This window comes from Balaenoptera musculus, chromosome 5, assembly GCF_009873245.2.
Source record: "Balaenoptera musculus isolate JJ_BM4_2016_0621 chromosome 5, mBalMus1.pri.v3, whole genome shotgun sequence".
Classification (NCBI taxonomy): Eukaryota; Metazoa; Chordata; class Mammalia; order Artiodactyla; family Balaenopteridae; genus Balaenoptera; species Balaenoptera musculus.
Window position 1 is genome coordinate 97,961,734 of NC_045789.1, and position 15,270 is coordinate 97,977,003.

Genomic DNA, 15,270 nt, shown 5'->3' on the forward strand with positions numbered 1-15,270 from the left:
TTATTTCTAATGGGTAAACTTCTTAAAAAATTTTATTGAAGTATAGTTGATTTACAATGTTAATTTCTGCTGTACACCAAAGTGACTCAGTTATATAAAATATATATATTATATATATATTCTTTTTCATATTATGATTTATCACGGGATATTTTCATCTGACCATCAAATCCAAAATTGTAAAAGCAGACTCCTACTATTCACAGAGGACCAACTAAAAAAATTACTAATGCCATATAATTTGAGAGGAAAATTCAGGTGTTACCCCCCCAAACTAAGCCATATAAATGTGACAACTGTCAGTTCTGTCCTATAGAAGGCTTCTACCAAAAGCCTTAAAACCATGTGAGATCTTTCTTCCAATGCTGGGAGGCAGTTCTGAAGTAGAGGAAATCTTTATGGCTCCCAGAGGACAGAGATATATATGAGTAGTAGCAAGTTCCTATCTAAAAGCAGAAATTTTTGCTTTTTCTTGATATTATAGTCACAGTCTACAATTATTGAACTGAGATAAAAGAAGATAAACAACATGACTTTCTTATACCTTGTTCGTAAGAAATTCCTAGGTCATGATATTTACATTGGAGTATACCAAATCAGATTAAATATAAATCACACTAAGGTTAAAAGATGAAAAGTGTATAAAAAGAAAAGAATCCTAAATTGCTCTATAGTTTCAAAAATACCTAAAAAATCACAGATTGGTAAATGGGTTTTTTTCAAGAGAATTAAAGCTCCATATTAAAATAGCATAGTGAAATAAGATAGTGCATAGAACTGAAAATAGGTACCAAAATTCTCAATTCTTCCCCTCTTCTCAGTGGCTAGTAACAATCTTTAGAAAGTTATTCAGCTTCAGTTTTCTAAGTCTTGAGTTTCTATAACCTCTAATTTCTTAGAAAAATAAAGAACCAAGAGATTCAGTGAAGCATTTGAAGAAACCAAATTCTTAAAATGAAGTTAAATTCAGACAATGTGAAATACAAAACTCAAAATACTACTTACAAATATAAAATACTAGTTTCTGTCATCAATGGTGACAAATGGTTTTGCTTGTTTGTTTTCAAAGTAACATACTCCTGACTAGATAAAAAGAAATTGAAGAACTGGCACACATATATAAAATTTATCAAAAGGCACTATTATCACTGTCTATCCTCCATGGCTCAAGGGAGATTTTAGGGGTCAAGGAAAATCCTTTCATTCAGTTTGGCACTTACAACAACTACATAAATAGTATGATTGTTGGTCACTTAGAGGACAATCTAGTGTAAAGTTACTTTTGCTTCTTCTCATCCCATCATCACATCTACCTTTCTCCCCATCAATTTCTGCACATGAAAAAGAAAAGCAAAGTTTAAGCCATGGAAAATGTCAGCTGCTTTCCTAGGAAGCTGAATAGTACAGTATCATATAGTCCTGGCCTTTTCCTTAAGATAACAAGAACCCAGAGGGGAAGACTTTTGCGGGAGAGAGAAAGAATGTGTGTGTGTGTATGGTGTTAGAGACAGCGAGAGAGAAACTATTATATTCTTAGAAGACACAGAGAAATATTAGCAACATGATTTCTATATATCAGTGTTAACAGTAATCTGTTTGGTATTTGTCATTTTCAACTGGGTCAAACATAAAACTAATAAACTAGTGTTGTAAATTACATACCATAGATAAGACAATCAGTTACAGATTGAGAGAGCATGTCACCTTCACTAGTATTTATTAAACAAATCTCTTTAAAAAACTAAAAACGGCAGGTTTATTTTAAAAGATACACAAATAACTTTAAAAACAGTTAAAATCTGGACAGCTTAAAATGGAAAAGTTTATTAAATAACCATATTAGTATGAAAATGTACTTTAAAGGTTAAGATATTTAGGATTCAAAACTTTGACAAGTAAGTGCTCAAATCAAAATACAATTTTTTCTGTGAGTTTCCAGACATTGCATAATAAATCTGGGATAATTAATTACAACATTGATCAGTAAAACCCAATTAGAAAGAGTTATACCATAGCAAACAGAAATGAATTACCTCGTCTTCGCCCATAACTCCTTGCTGCATGTAAACAAAGGACAAATTGTAAAATGTCAGAACTAAAAATAAGCCCACATATACAAAAGCTATGTGGGCATCTGGAAATTAGTGCTACTTTGCCTTAAGAGCTACCACAATGTCATCACATAACATCGGCATGGTGTTTTAATATTTACAAAGCACTCATATGTGTATCATCTGAACTGTATAAAAACTGTGAAATTAACAGGAAAAATATAATTTATTCTCATTCATGTTAAAATTCATGAATAAGTATTTGTTTCATCTAATCAGGATAGGAATAAGTAACAGTTTATGGTTAAATAGCATCCCAAATAATTTTCCCAATGAATGGAAATAACTTGAATTAAATCCTTGTTTTTCTACTTATTATAAAAGAGTGATATAGCATATACTGTCCAACTAGTAATTCATATCTAAATCACTTTATACCAAGCCCTGCATGGAAAAAGTAAATGGAAGACACAGAAGAATGAAAATATATAACAACATTAAATTCATTCTCTGAAGCCTGTAGAGTTTAGATAGAATGTAAAGAAATAAATCCATGTTCAAACTTGTTTAACTGAAGAAATAATTAATGATATACCATAGCTAATAATGCTTCCAATCTTTTTGGTACAATTTATAACAGCTAACTAAGCGCTTATGTCTCTACATCTGGAGTAAGAGGGATTTAGATACAAATTTTTATTAGTATCATCAAAGAATAGTACATGTGTTAAATATTGTAAAACTACAAAGCAGAAAGCATTTCAACCTATGTTATTAGCAGTTTACATAGTTCCTCATGGATAAAAAAATACAGCATTTTTCATAAGAAAGTACCAGCTTGATAAAATTTGCAACTTGTTTTTAAATAACTCCTCCCCCCAAATCTGAGTATACAATGAGTATTTCCACTCTGGAATTAACAGTAAACCAAAAACGACTGTCAAAATCAAGATCTTAATTTATGTTCATGGATTTTTTTAGGCCTGGGAAAAATTTGATATTGAAAAATTTCAAATCAAAATATATATTAAAAGTTGTCAGAAATGTAGTTTCTCCAAAGGTATAAAACTTAAAGATCAAAGGAAAACATTTCATCTCATTAAATACATTCTATTATAGAGATTTTACAAAATTAAAAAAAAAATTTATACTAATAAGGCTTTAATATAAAGAAGTGTGCCTACAAGGTGAGGATACAGCAGTAGTTCCCCTATAATAAAAAGGAGGAAAATCAAACTTGAAAACTCTTAATCGTTTACACTTCAAGAAATAAGTCAATAAATATTAGTCTTTTATATAAAGTAACTTCATTGGCATCCCTGCCATTCTACTGTCTTTAGTTATATAATCTGCTGCAGACTTAAACCTGTCCATGAAGTCCAGTTACCTCAAAGCCTGGCAGATTTACCTGACCTGTATACTAGTCTATACATAGCTTACCTCTGTGTGTGTTTCTGTATATATAATCTGTATATATATAGATTACATATAGCTTACCTGACCTATATATTAGTTTAGGATGAGGGTACGGGTGGAACCAGCATTTAGAATTTTGTTGTGTAGGTCTTCTAAAACTTATATAGGCCTTAAGGAAAACAGGGTTTCAAAGAGATGGAAGTCAACTATGGAAAATCAGACAACAGGAATTATAAAAGGAGCTATCAAGAACAGGCTATAGAAGAATGAATTCCCTGAAGTCTTACTAGTTGTATTAAGCATGGAAATGGTCAATAAGCCCCAAAACACTTCACAGCATGTCTTAGGAGCTGGGCTTCCTGCTTATCCTTAGGCCTGGTCTAATGGCATTAATCCAGTATAAATTTGCTTTGGGGAATTTCATTCATAGCTGTAGAGGGTCAAACATTTATAAAGCAAATGAAACTGTTTTAATCAAATTTAAAGTCAAATTATGAATTATGATGAAATAATGTGTAACATATTTCATGATCTATTGAGAAAATTAATGACATCATAACCAGTTTATGCTTCTTAGCTGAGGGTACTCAATATTAAAATAGTGAAAATATGCACAAACACTCACAACATCTTAGGTTTCATCTCAGTCTTAGGCTTGAACACATTATTTAGAAAATTTCTCCAACTATCTCATACCTGAGGAATTTTAGAATCCTGTAAAGAGCTATTGCACTTATTTTTTGGACAACTCTCAGATTCCAAGTCTTTACATTACCAAAAATAGAACTGACTGCAGATGAAGCTAAACCATGTGAAACGTCTCCTCTTCCCTGTCATGGAAATAACCAATCTGCTACCACCACGCTAAACAGTGGTATGTGTACTCACTTTTTCTACCGATATTTCTATGTGAATTTCAGGGATATGTTCCAATGCAACTGAATCAGAATTATCAGAAATCCTCAGTGAGGAAGAAAAATCATTAAATGTCTAGTATTCATTATGTTTTAATTAAAACAGACTTCTTAAAACAATATGTTCCTCCCAAACTCATTTAGAATATGATTTAGAAAAAAAGCAAATAATTTGTTGTATAAAACACTGTATTTATAATATTATCAGTTACATAAATTTATAAAACCTTAGAAAAAGTGAGGAATTGGCTACTTAACATACATGTATAAATATATATATATTATGCATGTGTGTTAAAATATATATTATACACACACACATATATATATTTCTTTGTTTTAAATGAAGGTAATAAGAAAGATGTGAGAAAAGCCTGAAGACTTTTCTTATACAAGGGACTTTACATTTTGGTCCTGTATTACCAGTGATCTTACTTAGATTCTAACCCACAGCTACTAAAAAAGAAACAGGATAATTCTAACATTCTCCTTAGGACCTTTGTGCCCTTATATATTGACTCTTAGCTATAGTTTGTGGTACCTGAATTACTGCAGCTGGAGGAAGGGATGGGTAAACATACCAAATCAGCTGGAAATATTTAAAGGTTAAAGTTCTCTTGGTGTGAAACTAATGACATTCTTATTTTTTGCTCTAAAAAAGCCAAAACCAAGGAGAGAAATATGCCTCCCAAATCATAATCCTTTTCAAGATCCAAAATAAATCTGCTGCTATCTACTTTACTTCCATCAGCATAAAAAAAAAGAACTGATTGCATACTCAAGTTTCCTAATTTCATAACTTAATATACTTAAAACAATTTCATTACTGAGTAAATTTTCTTAATTAAAAGATACACATAACTTCCTCCCAAAGTAGAGCAAGCTCTTGATTACAAACATGGCTGTATGTGGCTAATCACGACAAATTTGAATTTCAAACCAGCTTGCTAACGCCACCCCCTCCCCATACTTCTGCTCTATCTGTTCTCCTTTTGAAAAATCGTATGTACTAATAAAAATGTAAGCTATTTTCCTTGGGAGACATGTGAAGGGAGTACAGTAATTCCTACAGTAATAGAAACAAATACTCAAATACATCATTTTGTATTGCTCCTTACTTCTATGGAAAACAGGATGTTTTTCAAAATTTTGTATTTTGTTTTTTACTATTGATAATTAAAAGTATAAGATTTATACACTTAGAAATAGAAACATTAAAGCCGTCATTCTAACATCAGACAGTAAAACCTTTGGTTTTTAGACAATTTACCCATTCCTATATAATGTGACTTCCCTAAAGTACTTCTGGATGTTAAATTTGGACTCTTCTACAAAATTTGAATTATTCAATAGTGGCAGTGTCCACTAGTCAATTCAGCTGGATTTCTAATTGAATTGAGGAACATGGTCTGTTCAGAAGTAGGAGCCTACTTGCAGTTACATTTCTACGGCATTTTTTACTGTTAAAATTTAAAAAAAAAATGTATATAACAACTTCATGAGACATACAGGTGTGGGATTATAACTTTTTCTATATCTGAGTAAACAGAGGCTCAGAGTTAAAGGATGTGCCAGGGGTAGTTCATAGATTTACCTATTTTGACCAACTTCCTGACCTTTATTCCAGTCCCTGTTTATCCCTTATAGGAATACTTACATGTTTAGCCATAATGCTAATTAATTAGAAAGGCAGAATCACAAAATCTTTACAATGTTTGCCTTATCTTCATAACAACTATACTCATATTTATGTATTATTTTTTAATGGACTCAATCAAGCCTAGCACCACTGTAACATCACAGATTTCTGCCAGTTCTGTATTTTCTAAGAAATGTTCTTAAGCTGTAATAGTCATGTGTTTATTTTAATGTGTATTTGTGCACCATCAAAAATCATCTTAGGTACCACAAGGGGTAAGTGTACCACACTTTAGAAAACACTGCTTGAGAAGTCATTTTACTTTTATTGACTCAAATTTTGTCCCTAAATAGCTTCTTCCAAATGGTTCTAGTTTGGCTTTTTGAAATAACACAAAACAAGCCTTCTTTGTCCACTATACATAACATTCTTCAGTTGAAAATATCAGTTATGTCTTCTCTTAATTTTATATTCTCCAAACAGATCCAACTCCATCTATTGACAGGACATGATTTTTACTCTTTCAAAGTCATTTTTGTCACTGTTCATCACCCATTGCCACAACAAACTTTGACTTTCAGGAACTGTTCTAAATACTGTACATGAATGAATTCACTCACTTCTCACACGATCCCCCTGAGGCAGGCAGCATGCTGCCTCTCTTTTACACATGAGGACTCTTGAGTCAAAGGGAAGTTAGCTAAGCTGCCCAAGGTCACACAGCTAGAAATAGCAAACCTGGGTGTAAACCCAGATAGCCTGGCTCCAGAGTCTGTGATGCTAACCACCACGAACTACTGCTAAACCACCACACAAAATACTGATGCATAATTTATTACCAATATTGACTTTCTAAGTCTGTAATATTAGCTATGCTTGTTGCTTAAGTAATACAACTTACTTAATCAATTGCCTAATAGTGAGTGAAATCTGTAACAAACTAAAAAGAGCAACAATTTAAAAAGCAGGTCTATGTGCCGAGATGCTATAATTTCTTTAATCAGTCAATAAGATTTAATAATAATTTAGTATAGGCAGAGGTTTGGTATTAACATCACTTAATTCTCACTTCTTTCTTCAATAACGTTGATGTCTACAAAAATTATCTAAATCCTTAATATTCAAATACTTTCTAACCCTATAAATATACCCAATTTTCTGCTCTTGCTTTCCCTCTTAACCAATGATCCCAAATGAGTGAAGTGTTTTTTTTTTTCTCTTTGGATCAAATTATTTCTACTGGCCTAAACACTTTTGATGTCCTAGTTTCATTATAATTTTTCTCCCCTAGTCCCTTACCAGAAGAAGTTCAGAATTTCCAGGATGGCTTACTGTACCGAGCATGTACTGTAGCCCTAAAATGGCATTCTGTGAAAAATGCTCACATAATGAAAAAACAGATTTGTCCACAGATGCAACTCTTGCCTGCCTTAATTTTATATTCTCCAAACAGATCCAATTCCTTCATCTATTCACAGGACATGATTTTTACTCTTTCAAAGTCATTTTGAAAATATGAATTTGAAAATATGACTGAAAATATATATTTAATAAAATATGCTTTTGTCTACTATGTTATGAAATACTTTCAACCTAACATCTAGATTATTTATAAAGGCTTTAGACAACTGATAAAGTCAATTAGTTTAACAATGTTTAGGTGCAACCAAAAAGTATAAGCTGTAAAAATAGTGCGGCTACTAAGCTCTGCTCACAGAACCAACACATTCTACTGTGATTACGATATACTTCTAAATCATCCTAGTTTACTATGTATTCAGCAGTCTAAGAACATCTGTGAATGATCTAACAAATTATCTCATACAGTACTTTCCTTCAGATGGATTTTAACAGAATACGTGAAACATATGCAAATTCAAATTTTTCAACTGAATTGGCTTTTTTTAGAAGTTAAAATAGAAATGTGAATGATCTTTATTTACCACATAGACTGTTCCAAAATAAAAGAATTTAAGGAAGTCAGGATCAATATATTAAAAATTTATCGTTACCTAAAGCTATCATTATTTTATAAATCAAGCCCTGAGAGTAATAAAGATTATGATCTATTTTCTGTTTTGTAAACTCAATTTCAACAGTCTAATTTTTAGTCACAGATTTAGAGTTCAGAGACCAGCTACTTAAATGATATGGTTTTTTAATTCCATGGCAGAAAAAAGAAGTCCTGGAATGTAATTTCTAGTGCCTTTCTGGTCAAAGTCTATGGAAACACCAAAATTCCCTAGCTTCATAAATGTGGACTACTAGACCGTTGTAAGGTCTAGCCTGAACATGGCCTCAGCCTAGAGTGCAGTCTGGCCCCATTGTTAATACCTTGACGATTCTACCTCTAACCATCTTTGATGATCCTTACTAATAGTTAATCCAGTGCTTAGACTAGGCTGGCATGTGGTGGGCGACTCAATACAGATGGGTCAAATGTTGAATGAATCAATTTAGCACCTCACTTAACGCTTTGCGTCTTCAATTTTTCTCTCATTCCAAAATCCTATCTACCCTGACAATCTCCTAGGTAGCCTAGACTTTATTCCTATCTTTTCATCTTTACTTAATATTAGTTTTTACTTAACACTAGAGTTCACATGGTCTAGCTTTACACTGGCTGTTTTTTCAGCCTTTGTTTTTCAATTTCATTGCCATCTTTTTTCAACAAAGCTTTAGCTGAAAAAGAAGTGCCAAGCCATTCTAGTAATTAATTATGTATTTTAAAGGAAGTCCTATGCTATCTTTACCATTCCTTCTTCATCCTACTTACCTCTCCTCAGACCCGCCCTCTGATTTAAAAATACCTTTGTGAAGGATATTTTAATCCTGCATGTCTACTCCCACAGTCATCGATGTGCTAGGTACCGTGACTCTGAATGCAATGTTTGCCCCACAGAAAGAAAACAACTTTAATGAAAGTTTATTTATTCTTTCCCACCAGAATAAAATTCACTGTGTAAACTTTCTAGCTAGAATAAATTAAGTTGGTGTGACTCCCATAATTATAGAATCACCAGTATGTTCCTTAGGTGAACATAAACACAAGTACTATAATAAGTAACAAGCTCTATACACTTTGCAAATATTATCTCATTTAATTTTCATAATGAACCTTGAGACTGTTACTCCCATTTCACAGATGGGAAACTAAGGCTCACGGAAGTTACTTGACCAAGTTAATACAATAAACTGGAAAGCCGATATTCAAACTCAGGACTGTCTCCAAAGTCATGATGATTGAATTAAATCATACTGTCACAAATACACTTTAATGACTGCTTTGCCAGTGAGAATACACTCAAACTCCTAATTCTGCTTTCTGTACAGGAAGAGTTGTAGCTTTATTTTTATATTGAATACTTATAAAATGATTAACTTGTGTATATGGGGAAGGTTTAGAGAAACATGTATTCATTCATCTTTATTTATATAAATCAACTGGAAACATAAAATGTTGTTATAAAACTTACCATTTAACATCAACAGATTGTCAGTTCCTGGATGTGGATAGCTCAATCGACCTTTAAAAAGACAGGAAAGGGAAGTTTGAAGATTATGGAACTGTTTGAAAAGCAAAAAAATGGAAGGGGAGTAAGGAGGAGAAATGTATTGAGCACAGTACAGTTCTTAAGGAATAAAAAATTAATGTTTAGCTCAAATTGTATTAACTAAAACTATCTCTGAAAATTGAAAACAAAAAGAAACAGTTAACTTTAGTTCTTAGAATATAAGAGCACAATGTGATTTGGGAGCAATGCTTATAGAATAAAGCCTATTTGTTTTTTTTTAATGTGAAAACGATGTAGGTATCCTAGTCTTTCAAACTTAATATAGGATGTGAAATTTTAAATTTTCAAATCTGTTTGTAATTTTTGCTAAAGATCTCTTTTCCCAAAAATGATATTTGAAGGAAAGAAACTTACATTCTTAAATAAAAAACCAAAATATCATAATAAAAAATAAGCCCCCAAAACTTATCACAACTTACCATTGAATTCAATACGATTTTATCAGTTTCATTTAAATAAAGAAGTTTAATAAAAACATCTTAAATGTTTTATTACAAATGATATTGGAAATTTAACTTGTTCAAAGTTTATAAATGTCATAAAAATAAAAATATAAAAAATGAAAATATTAAAGCTGAAGAGCATAGTACTTCTTTTGAGTCATCCTTCATTAGAAGTTTTGCATTTACTAAAATGTGGAAGGGACAGTATACTGTACTACATACTGCTGTGGAAGAGAAAAAAGGTATGCATGAACAAACTGTGGTTTATCCAGCAGTTTTACATCATAACACTTATTTGATTAAATGCCAATAGTGAGGATGATCGTTGTTTGTAGTCCATTAAAATACAGGATTTTCCTCTAATGCCTGAATCTCTGATAGTCTATTAGAAAGGTACATTAAAATCCACTTAGAAAACTTCTAAAAATTAAATATCTGTGAGATTGCATTTCAGCAACCTTTAGCACAGCCCTTTAAAAAGACAATATGATAGTGTGTAATGCACTGACACCAGAGGGGGGGGGACCAATAAATATCTGAATGGATTTGACATGATTAGTAAGGAGTACAGATTAACTGCATCTACCCTTACCACTTCAGCAAGTACTTTATACGCTAAGGGTCCTTTCCAAAATATCCCATGCAAAACAGATATTTTCTATTGGCTTTTAATTATGAAGTTAAAGAATTTGATTATCTCCAGTGCAAGAGCCAAGTGGCAAAGGTAAGCTAATTCTGACATTAAAATAGATAGCTATGTATGTGTATCTGCATATATATATATATACACACACTTATACATACACACACACTTCATCTGATCTCTAATTTAACTACACATTTTGTTTTCAGACTCAACATAGTTAATGTTTCTGTCCTTCAAAGGACAATTTACCACCTCTCATTTACTCCTAAATTTCATGCAGCAAGACATTAGTTAACTAAATGACCTCAAATAAAGCTGTCATACTCTAAAAACATACAAATACGTTTATTGTTGTGATACTTTAGTATGGAGTAAGAAATAGAAGAGTATGCACAAAAGGCACAAGACAGAAAGAGTTAGGAAGCAGAGCTTTCTTAAACTGGATTTCAACAGCATGGAACAGTACTTTGTCTGAAGGATCATAGTTTATTTTGGAAATATGCTATTTCTAAACATCTTGTTGCAGCTGACCAAATTTACAGAACAACTTAAAGCCATGAAAAAAATCACTGTTATTTCTTACTTGAGATTGAAAATCAAAATCCCTACAAAAGTGGCAACCTGTATTGCTCCGATCAGTGTAACAAGTTCATTAAGTCTTGTATACTGATAGTGCAGGATGCTGAGGATACACATATGAGTGAGATACAGTCTCTGCTTATGATGTGGTAGGAGAGACAGACACAAATATGCAATTTCAATAAACTCTGCCAAGTGTGAAGAGTTAGGTACAGTATGCTATGTAAAAAAACACAAAGGAGTATTTAACCAAGCCCAGCGATTCAAGTAAGACTTCCAAGAAAAGTAAATTAAGCAAAGCCTTAAGACTAGTTCCACTTCAAAATACACTCAACTTTCAACTGCCACATAATTATCTTCTAATAGGTTCACTGTTCAGTTTATTTGTCCCAAGACACAGGTAACAAGATATTTTCATTACTAATAGTTTTTTGACTTCTGGTCTCTGAATGGACTTAAAAGGCACACCTTACGTGGAAAGTTCAAAAGACAGATATCTATTTGCAAATGGATATACATCTGTAAATATGTTCTAAAATACAATTCTCCACAGAAGAAAATCTCTCAATATAACTAATGAAATATTCCAAAATGAAATAAGCAAATTTAGACTGTTTTAAAATTACCCAATTACTTTTCCTCTGCCACAGTGAAATACTAATACATCTTTATAAGTCAACTTTCACAGCTGTATTTTACATGGGATAGTATTAAAATTACTTTAATTAAGAACCTGCCAATTGATAGTAATAACTAACACTGGAGGGCTTATGATGTGCCAGGAGCTCTTCTAAGTTCTTTACAACCAATTATTTAACCCTCATAATAATCCTGTGAGTTAGGTACTATTATCTTCCCACTTGAAGATAAACTTTGCCACAAAAGGTTAAATAGCTTGCCCAAGGTTACCCTACTGGCAGGTGGCACTGGCAGAATTCGAAACAGGCAGATTAGCTCCATACTTAGTCACTATCTTATAATGACTTCCTAGCTAATAAAATAATCTGGAGAAAAGTATGCACGGTTGGTTGTAGGGTAAATTCATCCATTAAAAAAATTCACAGAATGATTATGTAGCATAATAGCTAACTTATACTTTAATATAGAAAAGAAAAATAGGAAAAAGCCACATTGCTATAAAACCAATTTCTCCCTATTATCTAAGGGCCTGTGGCACAGACTGGTAGTTGTAGACTAACACCTGTTTCTGTCGATACTAGGACACCCAAATGGACAGACACAGGGCTGCCCAGAGTAAAAAAGTAAATTTCCCAGGCTTCCTTGTAGTTAAGTATGCCCATGTGTCTAAGATGTGGCCAACAGGATGTAAAACAAAATTGGTAAAGTGAAGTTTCTGGAAGGTATCCTTAAAAGGGAAGATCTTCCCCCTTTCTTTTACCTTTTCTCCTGCTTGTTGGAATGCAGAAGCAACAGCTCAACTGAATCAGCCATCTTAGATCATGAGGCAGAAGCTGGGTGTGAAGGATAGCAGAACAGCAAGACAGAAGGACCCTAGATCCATGAAAATCACAGTACTGCTTCTAGGAGTGTTATGTTTATGTAAAAGAAAAAAAACTTCTATGTCGTTTAAGCTGCTTATGAGTTTTCTGTCATACCAGAAGAAACTAACCTTACAAATAAAGTCCTCTAGTAATGAGTTTGGGCAAATTGAATTTTAGGTAACTGGGCTATTATTTATTATTGTGAAAATATGATAAAGTATAATAATTTAAGGTGGTTTTAACATATCTATAAGTAATGGGTATATACTACCTCTTGGTACTTTTTCTTTTACATTAAAATACTATAAAATTTAAAATAAACAATTTTGAAAAATATACATTTATTCTTAGGTGTCAGTGAATAACTAGAGGACCTACAGTCTCAAAAATTGTCTTATTAGTCTATTATGATTTTAATATGCATAATACATATATAAAAAGACAATTCATGTTAGCCATTTCAGATGCATATTAGAGCATCAAAAAACACTGAGAAATATGACAACTGCATACAACTTACCAATTGTAAAGACAAATTACCAGTTACTAAAATTTTAACAAAGCAGTATTTAAAGACCTGCAATAAGTTAGGCCAATATTAGACTATTCACATATATACATTTATTGATATATATCAACATATGAGTTCTTTCTCTAAACTACTTACTACCAATAAAAAGAACTTACCAAATAGTGATAAAATTATAACATTTCTTATTTCACTTTTTCCTTGGATTTAAACATTCTTTTAAGTTATAGAAATATGAATTCGAAAGGATAAAATGAAGCAATCACTTCCTCAACATCTCTTAATGTTCGTGTATTCTCAAATTTAAAGTCTCTTGTTAACAAGAAGATATCCATCTGATGAAGTATCATCTTATTTCCTTTCCCAGATACCATACTCTCTTGGTTCTCCTCTATCAGCAGCCACTCCTTAAGTCTGCTTTGCTGTATCCTCTTCCTCTTTTCAACCTTTAAATGCTAAAGCCCCGGTGTTCAATCCTTGGCCTTCTCTTTCTACACTGCCTCTCTCTGCGATATTATCTACTACCAAAACTTCATATGTCATCTCCAAGCAGATGACTGCAACTGCAACTCTCTACCTCAACTCCATATTTCCCCAGATCAGTATATAGCACTTTTTTCCATTAGTTTGCTCATCCCAAAACCTTGGGTTACGTTTACTCCTCACTCTGTCTAAGCTGTGTATAAATCTGTCAACTGTTCTATTATCAACATACAGATCAACCTGATTGCGCTTCACCAGCTCCTTCACTGTCTCCCTGGCCCAAGCCATCCCCATCTCTTCAGACTGCCAGAATAACTTCACTGTCTAGTCTCCACTCAGCAGTCTGTGTGATCCTCTTAAAACCTAAGTCAGCTCATGTTGTTTTATTGCTTAAAACCCTCCCGCACTTAGAATAAATATCTGGCCCCTCGTGCTCTACCCTTCTAACCACATTGGCTTCTGCTATTACGTAAACATACCAGGCATATTCCCATTTCAGGATCCATATTATTTCCTCTCCTTTCTGTTTGAAATGCACTTGCCTAGATATGACAAAAGCTTGCACCTCTCACTTCACTTAGGTCTTTAAGAGATGCCATCACAGACCATCCTGTCTAAAACAGCAGCTTCTTTCTTTCTCTATTCCCTTGACACTATATTTCTTCCTTCATAGCACTGATTCCTGTTGTCTCTATCCTTCATTCAAACAGATGCATAAGGGCAGGACTTTGTCTTTTTTTGTCTTTTTTATTCCCTACTCTAGCATCTAAAACAGAGCTTAGTACATAACAGACTCAAATATGTATTAAATGGATGAATGAAATAGCTCATTCTGTTATGTGAACCATAAGCTCAATCTAAAGTATAGTACCTAAATATATGTTTGTATGTGGGGCATGGAAAGGACATTGTCTCAGTGAATGGAAAAATCACAGAACAAGCTTTTATCAGTTCATTTCTAAACCCCTTAAATATGGGGAGGGGAGGGAAAAAGACAAGTCTTGCTTTTTGCTCTTTGCCAAGATTAATTTTTCCCTTCTCCACAACTGTTTTCTTTTTCTTAATGAGTACATCCAAAAAATGATCTCCAAAGCCCCAGTATTCACAGTTAATGATGCCTCATTACTGATGAGAAAATTGCTGAAGAACAATGCCACACATTCTGCCAACTCCTTTTAATAGGAAAAATAAACATTTAAATCACATATTAGAATCATAAAGAGTTTGAGTTAGAACATTAAACCAACTAGTAAGAGAGGCAGTATGGTGTGGTGGTTAAAAGCACAAACTCAAGAGCTATTAAATTCCACCACTTACTAACACTGAAGCTTAGACAATTATTGTTAGTAAGCCACCACAGTCATCCAACTGTAAATTAAGGGTAAATATCTACCCTTAGTTGTGAGAATTAAATAAGTTAATACATACATGTAGAGTCCTCAGAACAGTGCTTGGCATATATCAAGTGCTCAATAAATGATATGTTATATATT

The 15,270-nt window shown here is 32.8% G+C and overlaps 1 protein-coding gene across 11 annotated transcripts in view; it reads right to left on the reverse strand.

Annotated features, from left to right (window-relative positions):
• Positions 1-15,270, reverse strand: part of CPEB2 (cytoplasmic polyadenylation element binding protein 2) — a 63,944-nt gene that overhangs the window by 24,135 nt on the left and 24,539 nt on the right. For 5 of the 11 annotated variants that reach the window (XM_036852293.1, XM_036852290.1, XM_036852288.1 and 2 more), the window contains 2 exons: positions 9,497-9,547; positions 2,034-2,057 (listed from right to left, as the gene is read on the reverse strand). The exons of 1 other annotated variant lie outside the window; for it this stretch is intronic. In XM_036852293.1, coding sequence (XP_036708188.1) covers positions 2,034-2,057; positions 9,497-9,547 — 75 coding nt within the window. Of the gene's footprint in view, positions 1-2,033; positions 2,058-3,548; positions 3,637-9,496; positions 9,548-15,270 lie in introns of those variants that run through there. 5 more of the 11 variants (XM_036852289.1, XM_036852295.1, XM_036852294.1 and 2 more) reach the window with 3 other exon arrangements.